This window comes from Lathamus discolor, chromosome 1 (assembly GCF_037157495.1).
Source record: "Lathamus discolor isolate bLatDis1 chromosome 1, bLatDis1.hap1, whole genome shotgun sequence".
In the NCBI taxonomy this organism is placed as follows: Eukaryota; Metazoa; Chordata; class Aves; order Psittaciformes; family Psittacidae; genus Lathamus; species Lathamus discolor.
Genome location: NC_088884.1, coordinates 119,938,123 through 119,950,275, shown reverse-complemented (window position 1 = coordinate 119,950,275; position 12,153 = coordinate 119,938,123). Strand labels below are relative to the sequence as shown.

At 39.7% G+C, this 12,153-nt stretch overlaps 1 protein-coding gene across 1 annotated transcript; it reads right to left on the bottom strand.

Moving 5' to 3' along the window:
• Positions 1–1,843: 1,843 nt before the first annotated feature.
• On the bottom strand, positions 1,844–9,158 carry FGB (fibrinogen beta chain). Its single transcript, XM_065693222.1, has 8 exons — positions 9,021–9,158; positions 7,246–7,449; positions 5,859–6,042; positions 5,045–5,272; positions 4,340–4,453; positions 3,674–3,796; positions 3,197–3,482; positions 1,844–2,436 (listed from the first exon to the last, which is right to left on the bottom strand). The coding sequence occupies exons 1-8, from the start codon at positions 9,093–9,095 to the stop codon at positions 2,208–2,210; spliced, it is 1,443 nt and encodes a 480-aa protein (XP_065549294.1). The 5' UTR covers positions 9,096–9,158; the 3' UTR covers positions 1,844–2,207.
• Positions 9,159–12,153: the final 2,995 nt, after the last annotated feature.

Below are 12,153 nucleotides of genomic sequence, written 5' to 3'. Positions count from 1 at the left end.
TTTGCCACAGAACTAACATGGAGTACACTTTGATAAATAGTGCATCCATGATGCTCACTTTGAGCCTTTTCCCAGTGCTTCTCAAACACAGCCACTGTCTAACCTTTTTGGAGAGTTTGCTGAAGAGCAAAGACATCTTTACAGCCAAGTGCAGAGAAGCATCTGTACTGTTGGAAAATGGACTTCTGCTTTACGCCTTGTTTTCTTGTGCCCTAGCCTCAGTGGAAGCCTGCCTGTGGGAATGCTGCACATTTGCACTCATGTACTGAGATGATGCCATTATATCTCTTCCTTGCCCTCCCAGACTCCACAGATTAACACAAGAGGTTACAGATGGGATCCATCTACTGCTAGCAATCTGGGTCACTTCCTCTATGGAGGAAGGCAGTCCCCTCTGAAAGATGTTTGATCCTGCCTACCAGGCTTGGGAAGTCCTGTCTTTGGGACAGCCTCTGCTCCTGGCTACATAGGGAAGTGCAGATTACCAACTTCAATGAAATGCACAATCTCCCCTATGACTGGAGTCACTAACTGCTCTAGTCCCATAAAAGTGATTGCATGAAAAACATATCAGCCAGGTCTTCTATTGCTGTATTTTATTCTGTGATAAAAGGAAGTTTAATATCTTCATCAACAACATAGACAGTGGGATTGAGTGCATTGTAGGCAAGTTTGCAGATCACACCAAGCTGAGTTGTTGTGGGTGACACACCCAAGGGACAGGAAGCTATTCAGCAGGACTTGGACAGGCTCGAGAGGTGGGTCCATGCGAACCTCATGAGGTTCAACAGGGCCAAGTGCAGGGACCTGAATCTGGGTAGGGGCAACACCCAGTATCAATACAGCCTGAGGGATAAAGAGATTGAGAGCATCCCTGAGGAGAAGGCCCTGGGGGTACTGGTGGATGAAAGATTGGATATGAGCTGGCAATGTGCGTTTGCAGCCCAGGAGGCCAATCCTATATTGGGCTGCATCCAAAGGAGTGTGGCCAGAAGGTCAAGAGAGGTAATTATGCCCCTCTGCTCTGGTGAGACCTCGCCAAGAGTACTGCATCCAGCTCTGGAGTCCTCAGTCTAGGAAAGACATGGACCTGTTAGAGAGGGTACAGAAGAGGGCCATAAAAATTATCAGAGATATGGAACAGCTCTCCTATAAGGAACATCTGAGAGAGCTGGGCTTGTTCAGCCTGGAGAAGAGAAGGCTCTATGGAGACCTAGTTGCAGCCTTTCAATTCTCTAAAGAGGACTATAAGAAAGATAGGGGAAGGACTTTGTAGCAGGGCTTCTTGTGGTAGGACAACGGGTAATGTTTTTAAACTAAAAGAGGAAAGATTCAGGCTGGATGTGAGGAAAAAAATTTTTACACAGAGGGTGGTAAAACACTTGCACAGGTTGTCCAGGGAGATGGTGGATGCGCCACCCCTGGGGACATTCAAGGCCAGGCTGGAGGTGGCTCGGGGCAACGTGATCTAGTTGAAGATGACCCTGCTCACTGGAAAGGGCTTGGACTAGATGACATTTGTAGGTCCTTTCCAACCCAAACTATTCTATGATTGCACGATTCTATAGTGTGGGATGGTGGAAGAGATATTGAGAGGCACAGTATGTGAGCCGGGTCCCAGGAAAGGGCATATTTTATCCAGCATACAGGGTTTGAATTAAGTGTCTGGTGACCTACCCATTTGTTAGATAATGTCTTTTCACTCTATTCCTTCTCAACTTGTTACACAGGTAGTTGTCATTATCTTCATAATATAAAAGAAAATTACTGTCCCTAATTTAGTGGAATGTGTTCGCTCCTTCCCAGATAATTCATAAATATGTAGGAATCATGCAAATAAAACTTTAGTTTTAAGGCTTTATTTAGTTTTCAGAAAACAGAATAATCCTCTCTCTCTTAAATGTGGTATAGAGTCCTTTGTAAAAGACTGAAACAAGTTGGGATCGGGGTTTTTTTATCAGTGCTATTCTATACTAGCTACCACTGTCTTGTGAACAAGTGAAAAATGGAACAAAATACACTTGAGTTATTTTCATCAGTCAGATTTTGATTTACAGTTGACATTGCTTTTCACTTTAGGTCACAATATGCTCATACATACATATTTGGCTCTCATACATAAAAACAAGCCTGAATACCGTGCCTAAAAAGATAACCATGTAGAAATATTAAAAGAAAATCCCTGATTCTGTACATTTTGATAATGGTTAATGTGGAAAGTATGGCCTGATTTTCATGCTCATCTTCTTCATTGAATACCACGACCCTTTCCAGTTCATCCATACAACACCATCATCTGTACCATGTTTTGCCATATCCCAGCTGTAGGCCCCTCCCCAGTAGTATCTGCCATTGGGGTTGGCTGAGTGGCAGCGGTTGTACCACCATCCACCACCATCTTCTTTGGAGCACTGTTTTCTTGGATCTGTAGTTAACCTGATGAAGGAAAAAATAAAGTGTTGAGAATGACAAATGAATGGTAAGCAAAGAGATCAACAGAGTACATACACCTACCCCTGCACTGAAATTTTCAAACAATAATAAATATGTAGTGACAGGACAAGGGGGAATGGCTTTGAGATGACAGAGGGGAGATTTAGATTAGATGTTAGGAAAAAAATCTTCACTATGAGGGTGGTGAGACACTGGAACAGGCTGCCTAGAGAAGCTGGGGATACCTCATCCCTGGCAGTGTTCAAGGCAGGTTGGATGGAGCTTTGAGCAACTTGGTCTGGTAGAAGGTGTCCCTGCCTGTGGCAGGGGGTTGGAACTAGGTGATCTTTAAGTTCCCTTCCAACCCAAATCATTCTATGATTCTATGACCCAGTATGTGTTACTGGAGTGAGTAACAGTATTCCTACTTAAGCAAGATTGTGTCATCAGCATATAGAACAATATATATACTACATGCAGATTTGCTGATTTGTCTATGGTAATATCATTCATGGAATCAATAAAATTGATTAAAAATAAAAGTGCTTGCTTCTTACTTGTTTGTAGAGCAGCACTAACATATTATATAGTTTTACCTGCCCTTGGCTATATCAAAAGAACTGCATGGACATTTGGCTGGTAACTTGCAGGGATGAAGCACATGTTAATATACTACAAAATCCCATGAAAACTAACAGCAAAATAGAGAAATATTATATACTGAGCTCTATTTTTATTTTAAACATCTAACACAAGTACATACCATCCGTCATTGTCTCTGTCAAAAGTACTGAAGAACATGCCGTTGTGAATTGTCATTGTCCTGTTTTCTCCATGCACCTGTGAAGCTCCTTCCATTAGCGCATTGCCTGCATTGCCTTTGTAGTTACTAACTGAAAGCTGGTACTTGTTTCCTTCATTCTGTATGGTGAAACCTCCATAATGAGCTGACACTTTATTGCCACTCCAGTCTTCCATTTCAATTAAAACTTCAGTGGGCCCTATTTTTGTAAGCTGGCTGATTTTGTCATTTCCAAGCCAATATTCACCTGAGAAGCAACAAGTGAGAGCTCTGTGAAATAGACTTCAAATATATTTCAAGGCAAATGTATTATTTGCCTATAGGTCTGCCTAAAAGTGGAATAGTTAATTAAAAGAAAAAAAAATAAAGAGCTTAAAGAAATACAATAAAACAGTTTCACTAAGAAGAGCTCTTTGTGTTTCATGCTCGGTGTTTTACCTGGTGTATCACAGTAGTTCTTCCCTCCACTCTTTGCAACATTGCCAAATCCTTTTTTATACTGATCCCATACTCTTCCGAAGTTAACACTGCCATCCTGGCGGTTCTGAATCAAAGTCCAGCCTTCAGGAGCAACAGGTTTGAGATTAAATTGCCATTGAGAAAGGAACATGAAATGTTAAGATACAGTCCTTTGATCTTCATCTCAAGACAAGTGGAACATATTGCAGCAGGTCTGAATTTTCAAGCTCAGCCTTTCCACTCTTACTCACACTTGAGTAGTGCCTTGCTTCATAAGGAAAGGTGGGAAAAGCAGAACTTGAAGGACTGCCCTGGTCTTTTGCCTAGCACATGGTAGCAAGGTAAGGAATGAGACAGGCTGTCCTTGTCTGCCCACCCAGATATTGTCTATTCTAGTCACAGTAAGATATGTTTTTATTTGCCAACCCTATCCCAACAATTTATCTCCAGTTTCATTATAGAAGTATCCTACTGTGCATCTGAAGACCAAGAAGACTTTTCAGAATGAGTTAATCACATTTAAATCTCAAGTAATTACAAAAGTGATAACTCCACATTAGTTTTTATAAAATGCAGATTACTAAAATGATTTTTGAAACATCCATATTAATTAGTATTTTAACACCACAGTTATTTCACACTAACCTCCATTATCTGTTTCCATGTCACAGTATACTCTGTATGGTCTGACAAAAGGATCTGGCTGGATGAGGTACATTTCGGATGTCTCGCCTCCTTTTCTGATAATATCTTCACATTCTGAGAGAATAAACCAGAGACTGTTACTGAAAAAGCTATGAACTTCTTCAACAATCTTCTTATCCTTTTGTTTGATGATTATAAGAGAACAATTTTAAATATACATATAATTCTACTTTCATTTTGATTTCTGTGATACATAATGTGAAAGAGTGAGGGAAGAAAGAACAGCTCACTTGCATTGTTCTACTTTTCCAAATAGGAATTTCTAGAAGTTCAAACTGAGTGGTGGAAGACTGTATATTTTCCAATGACTTTTTGAACTAGATAAACTTGTGAAAGAACCTTTCCTGACTAAAAAAAATCAAGGGTCACAAATGTATCACCTCCACCTTACAAAACCCTGAAGCACCTATTTCTTTAAGATGCCACTGGCCACTAACAAAGATTGATCTTCGGTAAGAAGATCTTTGGTCTGACCAGTATAGACATCTGTGAAAGATTTTTTGTGTTTAGGATCACCTTCCATTCTTATTGCTATCCTAATCAATGACAGACTTCAGCGCATATTCAAACCAATTGAATGATGCATCTATCTATTTGCAAGTGATATAAATGGGAGGAGTGAAGTCATTATAGTTGAATAAGTACCTTTGCCCGAAACCACTGGAATATTGCAGGAAACAACACATGGGGAACGGCAGTAGTCCGTCTGGGTTGCAATGGCATTTTCCAGTTTTTGTATCTTTTTGTGTAATGTATCCACAACTGAACGAAGGACCCTGAGGCTAGATGGGATGTTATTGTCCAGATTATCCTTTATATAATTATAATGCAATTCCACTTCTGTGTTGTACTGAGAAAGTACATCATCATTGTCTAGAAAAGCAAAGAGATGAAAAGCAGATTAGTTTTCAACATGTTTTCCAGTTATGGAATAATAAAGAGCAATCTGTAGCCACAACTTAAGAAGTCACTTCTTTCCTTAGCAGGGAGGAAGGATAGGCATTTCATTTGCTTATGTTTCCATAATGCAAAAAAATATGCAGATTCTCAGGAAAGTGGTGCATATGTATTGTTATTTCTTTGCTAGCTAGTAGGTTTATCAGTGGTGCTATATTCTGCCAGAGAACTATAATGAGCGTTTCTCCAGGGAGCCATGGTGACAAGCCAGGTGCTGGGCATAAAGGGATTGGATGGACATAGGAAAGCAGGTAAGGGGGAACACATGACCTTCATGTTTAGGGGCATCATATGAATCTCGCCTTGGTATGAGATCCATTCCTTTGACCCTCTCAAATGATTCTTTTTTAAAGATTTAAGAGGACATGGTTATGGAACCCTGCTTTGCTAGATATTCCACTGTATTCTTAATTTGTTTAAGAAGATCCATTAACAAGTAACAGCAGCAATACCAATAGAACTGAAATAGCATTTACACTAGTAATTCATAGAAATAACATACCTCTTCTTTGTTTTTGCCTATTTACCAGCTTATCATCTAGAACATTCACGTATTCATAGAAAGTCGTGGATGTTTCAGACAGCTTGCTCACTTTGTCCTTTAGATCACGAACAACTGATTTCACATTTTTCTCCTGTTTTACCAGTGTAGTTTGCAGCTCGCATCCAGTTGGGCACAGCACTCCCTTAAAAACAAGAAACAAACTAACAATCAATAAAGTCAATATAAAAAGTTTCAACTTCCATTAGTGTATGACCACATCTTTGAATGCACTGAATAGTTAGCAATGTGAGACCAGGTATTTATCTAGATTAGGACTCAAAACATTAAACTTTTGCAAAGCAACTGCAGCTGAAGGTCAGGAAGGAGCCCTGAGCTCCCCATAAGGATTCTTTCGTAAAAGATCTTAGGAAAAGCCCTCTCTCTTTGTACTTTTTTGGTCCACTATATGCTTTTCACTTTTCTGCCCTGCTAAATGTTCACAGTGTTAGGCCACCTGAACTATGATTAAAGCCTATCGTGAACTAACTGGTGCCTGTGCCATGTTTATACCTACACCTCTCCTCTTTCTCTCTCCTCAGAGAATCAACCATATTATCCATACCTTGCTATATATATATCTTGTGAAACAGCCACATGATTCATTTAAAAATTACCATCTCAAGAAACCACATGCCATTGCTTCCGCAACAAGTGCTGCACTGTCAAGGACAGCAATGTTTTAAAAAGAAGTGGGAAATTCTGAGGTCCTGTGAGAACCAAAATACCCAGGCAGCAGTGCGACTTACCACAACCATGTATTCATTAAGCTTTAACAGACTTCATTTGTTGGCAACCTTCATACTCAAATTTGCTCTCAAACAATAAGATGTCTTTTTAGCACTGTCACAGCTTGCATTTTCCAGCAGAGAGCACAGCAGGGACTACTGGAAGGGTACAAGAAGTATGCTAGGTCTCAGCATGCTTGCACACTTCTACATAAGTACTGGGGCAGTAGCTGAGGGTAATTAGTCTGAAATAAATGGGAGGTTACTCTCTTGGTCTCTTGAGATTATCTGAAATTCAAGCTAGTGCTTCTGCAGTGTTTGGGGTTTTTTTTGTCCTTCTTAACAGTTACCTGTGCAAAATCATATGGAAAGTGCAGGCTAACCCACAGGTACTTCCTTTCCTCATTTGGAATTCAAATCTCAATGGCTGGCTGACTCTGTGACTAATCTTATGAGCTCTGTGTCATTACTTTTCTGAATGCAGTCCTACCAAACTCAAATAAAATGAAGCAAAATTGGGCTGCTTTAAATGAATGACTGTCCCTTGTGTGGCAAAGAAAACTCCATATTGGGTGCGCTAGAAGAAAAGGACAGTCTCGTATCAGCAGGCAGACACCTACCAGCTCTTCTAAAGGATGCTTGCAGCCACCAGCATCGGGGTAGATGATGCGTTCTTTCTTGTCTCCTGGCTTCACCCTCTTTGGGGGCCGGGGCTGGTATCCGATTCCACTGATGGGAGGTGCCACGGGCCGCAGTGTGGGAGCCACTTCCCGCCTTTTGTCCAAGGGTCGGTGGCCTCGAACCCCAAGCTGAGGGCTGTCCTCCTGCAAAGCCAAGGGAAGAGGAAACTGAATCTGGGATTGCTGTTGTAAAACGTGATGTACGGGGTACAGGCATCCATTCAGCATTCTTTAGTATTTTAAACAGCAAGGAGAACCATGGAGTGGAATGCAAAAAAGCAATAATCGAAATATTATGCTGACATCTAAAAGTCATTGCTATGCCCTCCCTTGTAAGACTAGCCACACTCCCTCTACCCCAATACAGACAAACTAAAAAGTCTTCAAACCAAAGCAAAACAATATTTCAGTAGCTCATTCTGATCCAGAATAAAGTTCATATAGTTCAGAGCCACTAAGCACCATGAGTCCATGTAGTAGGATACAAAATCAAACCCCAACACATTCTTGGGCTTAAGAAGACTATTCAGCATTATGTTATCAGTCTCCCAAGTTTTCATCAGGCTACAGGAAAATTTGTAAGGTCTCAGAAAATCAAGCCACAGTCAAACACATCATCAGGTCTCAGGCCACATGCCAGCTATTAACTGATGGAATTATGAAAAGCATTCAATGCCGTCTCTCGGGCTATGTTTTTAGAGCTTGCTCTGATGCATATGTTCCCCATCCCTGCCAGAAATGGTAAAATCTAAGAGGCTGGGAAGGAAAACAGGCCCTAAACAATTGTTGAAATTAAACTATTTGAATTAATAGTTGTTTGAACTACTGAATCAAAATCTTCAACAATCTCAGATTCCGCTCCGACTTAGCTACAAATAATAAACATTTGTAGGAAACCAGGATCAGAGACTTCAAGTGGTTTCAAAGGTAGGCAGCATACAAATCACAAAATTCCTGAATTAGCCTTCCATAGCATGGTAGTGTTATCAGTAGCAAACATACAAACACAAATGTTTAGATTGTACGACAGAAAATCACCATATTTTGGTGTGGTGTAATTTTTTGCACGGATTTTCAAAATATAAAAAAATATACTGAGATTCTAAATTATATTTCCCATTAAATATTTTACTTAACATTGCATACAGGTTAAACTGTTATTTTAGATTGATCCTCACTGCTTGCCTTTTTAGCGTTTGCTACCTCTCCATTTCTAACATAAAGCTATATGAACTGGCAGTTGGATTTTTCTTTTTCCAATGTCTACTGAATCCATAGGGAAGTTTTTACTGCCTTTGAGACAGGACATGATTAATTACACATTAATTCTATTCATTTGCACCTGATACTTCTTGTCTGTAACATCATCATCAATATTGCTAAATTAATATCTTTAACTAAATTCAGCAAAATAATTAATCTTACCATTGGATATTTTTCATTCCCTACAGAAGAATAAAATACATAGGAAGAAAATATCCAAACTGAGAAAAGAACTATCATGCAGCTACATGTACATGAAGATATAATATAAAGGTAATTTCTTTTAACGCTTCAAGTGGGCATAAGGAATATGCACTGGATCATTTTTTCCCACAGCTTCAAACTTAGTTAATTCATATAAGCTCTGAGTCATGCATACAAATTAATTATTAATAATTATTATAATTATTAGCATTATTATAATTATTATTATTGATGATCAGTATTACAACCTCATCATCATAGTCTGTAGAGGCCTGGGATTTAACAGAGGAAACACAGAGCAGGAACAGCAGGAGCAGTTTCATGGTGCTGGCTTGCTTGAGCAGTTCAGTGGCCTTCTCCCACCAGCAGCTCTGACAGGCAGAGGTCCTCTCTGTTCCTATATATATAGGAGGCAATCCTCATTTCCAGCTTCACAGTGATAGGACCAACCCTTCTGAGCAATCACTGTATGTCTGTTAATATTCAACCTTTCTCTTCACTGTGTGCTGGAATGAATTTGTTGTTGAGCAATTTCTTTGGACAAATCTTATCTACATGTCCCAGAGACCTCTGTTGGTGCTGGCATCAAATAGATGTTTAAATCCTTAAAAATACCTCCTGCTCAGATTACACAAGGTTACAATTTTCTCAAAAATCACAAGTCTTTCAAAACAGCTGAAAAGGTGAACATAAAAGAAAAAAACCCCACATCATCAGATCTCACTGTGATGTCTCCTTTTTCTTCTCTCTGCTAAAAATTTGAGTATTTCAGAAATATCATTTAAATTTGAATTAAACTCACAACATACAGATTGCTACATTCTTCTGGTGGCTGATAGGCATGCAAGTCTTTGGGTCTCCTTAAGTACAAGAGCAAAAAGGAGCATATTATGTTCATTACGTAAATAATTTTGAATGAAAATATTAAAGATCAGATGAATATTGTAAGCTATTCCACCACTTTAGTATTGTAAATTAACTAAAATAAATAATTTGACATATGAATTTGCTGGTTTTATTTTTTTAATACAAAAAGGATATCTGTTGAGTATTATTTACAGGTTTTTAATAATCTTTTAAAAGAATACACCATTATCTGTAATCATAGTGGAATACTCAAACATGTTTTCTGATGCTTTATAACAGTATGACATATCACTGCTCTCATATTAGCAGGCTTTTAACATTTTAGTGTCTTTATATTATGTGATTTTCTCATGCATTATAAATGACCATAGCATGCTTTTCAAGTCATTCATTTTGGTGTCTGAAGACACAAAGAGATGCAAACCATGGGCTGAGGTTCCATTTCAAAGATCGGCTTGATGGAGTGGGAGATTTTATGGTAAGTAAAGATGAGGACAGCTAAAATTACTTGGTTTAGGCCTTTTTCCTGTATTTGTGCTGTTGTCAGAATTCTTGTAAACTATGGAGATTCCTGAAATATGAAAACTATTTAACCTGACCAGTTTAATTATTAAACAGCTTGGACCAACATCAGCTGTGGCTCAAGGAGCTCTAACTCCACTGAATTTGATACCCTGCAGGAGGACATCAACAACACTTAGATTTGGAAGAACACAAACTTCTCCTCTCAGGCATTAAAGAACTCTGCCTAAAGCCAAAACTGACATCATTAACATACAATTTCCAAGATATTATCACTGATTCTGGGCATGTCCCAACCTTAAATGCAGTTTTCCCCCCAGCTACCTCTGAGGGAAGTTCAGTCACCCCCATCTTATGTATAAGGAAGGGACATAGCGATGCTGAACCCTTGCTCAGGGATTATGGGTAGCTTGCAGTACAGCAGAACTAAAAGAAGGTCTCACTAGTCCTGAGCTAGAAACTTGCTACTAAATTATCCTGGCTCACTCCAAACAAAATTTAATTAAATGTATGATATTTGCCCTAAATCTATTCCGAAACCACAGTCATGTTCTGCAGTAACTTATGGTGTCCTTCTTCAGGCATTAAGTACACTTTGCCCCTCTATGAAGCAGCATGGCTGTGCCTGTGCAGAATATGTCAGCGACCAGATGACAGGGATTGGCACGGAAGGCCCCAGGCTTGATGCAGAGTCCCAGACGGGGAACCCCCAGGCTCCGTCTGCCTTCAGATGGCATTTCCTCTTTGAAACTTGTCCTTTGACCCTCCCAGCTCCAGTACTTTTCTTTGGTTTCCCCAAGAGAGTTGGGTGGTTGTGTCTCTCTGGGGATTTACTGTGAACAACACGTGTGTCATACCACATTGGGTTTGTGTCAGAGGAGCAGATGCCCCAGCTGCTGAGCCAAGGCCTTGTCTACAGTGCAAAGATTTTGCCTGGAGAGTTTTATCAGCAAAAAATGGTCCAAATTTGAACTGTATACAGAGCAACCTACACTGGCAAACGTGTATACAGAGAAACATTTTGGCAGCAGAATTTAATCTACATTAGCATGCTGGTTATGAGGTGTGATTTTTCTCTCATGCTTGCAACCAAATACAGTTTGGTTGACACTTTCTAAGGACTGAGTGAAGCCTTATTAACAACCATAGCCATGGCTTAAATTCTTCTAAAAATGACATCAAAAAGGCTTTCTCTTCAAAACAGGACACCTAATCTTTATTCCTTCATATGCCCTCCTCCAACTCATGTGGTTAATGAGAAGCTGTTCCCAGAGTTAACGTGGCAGTGATACCACAACACACCTGCTATTAGGAACTGCAATAATACAACATGGACCTGATGGTGTTCCGGGACATTCCTTTGTACAGTATTTTTGTACTGAAAAGGCACTTACTGGCAGAGGCGTATGTGTATGTTTGGAGGAAGGACTATTTGCTTGCTGCCCCTTGTGTTTGTTGTGCCGACGTGTCTGGCAGTGGTGGAACCCTCTTTACACAAACCCCTGTCAGGCAAGTCATGGCCACTGGATCACGGCTTTTCAGAGCTGAATGTGCCTTCTGAGGTGTTCTTGGGGTGGGGGAACAGAAGCTTCTTGTTCCACAATGAGATATAGTGTTGACTAAACTAAACTTTAAAATAGCGGTTCATTTAGAAATGTCCTTTTGAACAACTAGTGTTGTAATAGTGTCATACTATGAAAAGAATATGTAAACTTAAATGTTGGTCTCTGCTGAGATGAACATCCCCATTTCTTTCTTTTACCAGTAACAAATATTACTTCAAAAGTTTTTTCATAAATGAGAATTAATGCTATATTCACGCTCTGGAAGCAAACAAGTTCTCAAACATTAATGAGTGGGGCTGTTCACGTTGAACTTACACAAGCACTAAAAGCACGTGCAATTTACTAGTCACCTTCGTCTAAGTAGCAATTTATAAAAAATTACATAGTGTATTATTTCCAGAATTACAGCTGGCAACTGCTGCTGGCA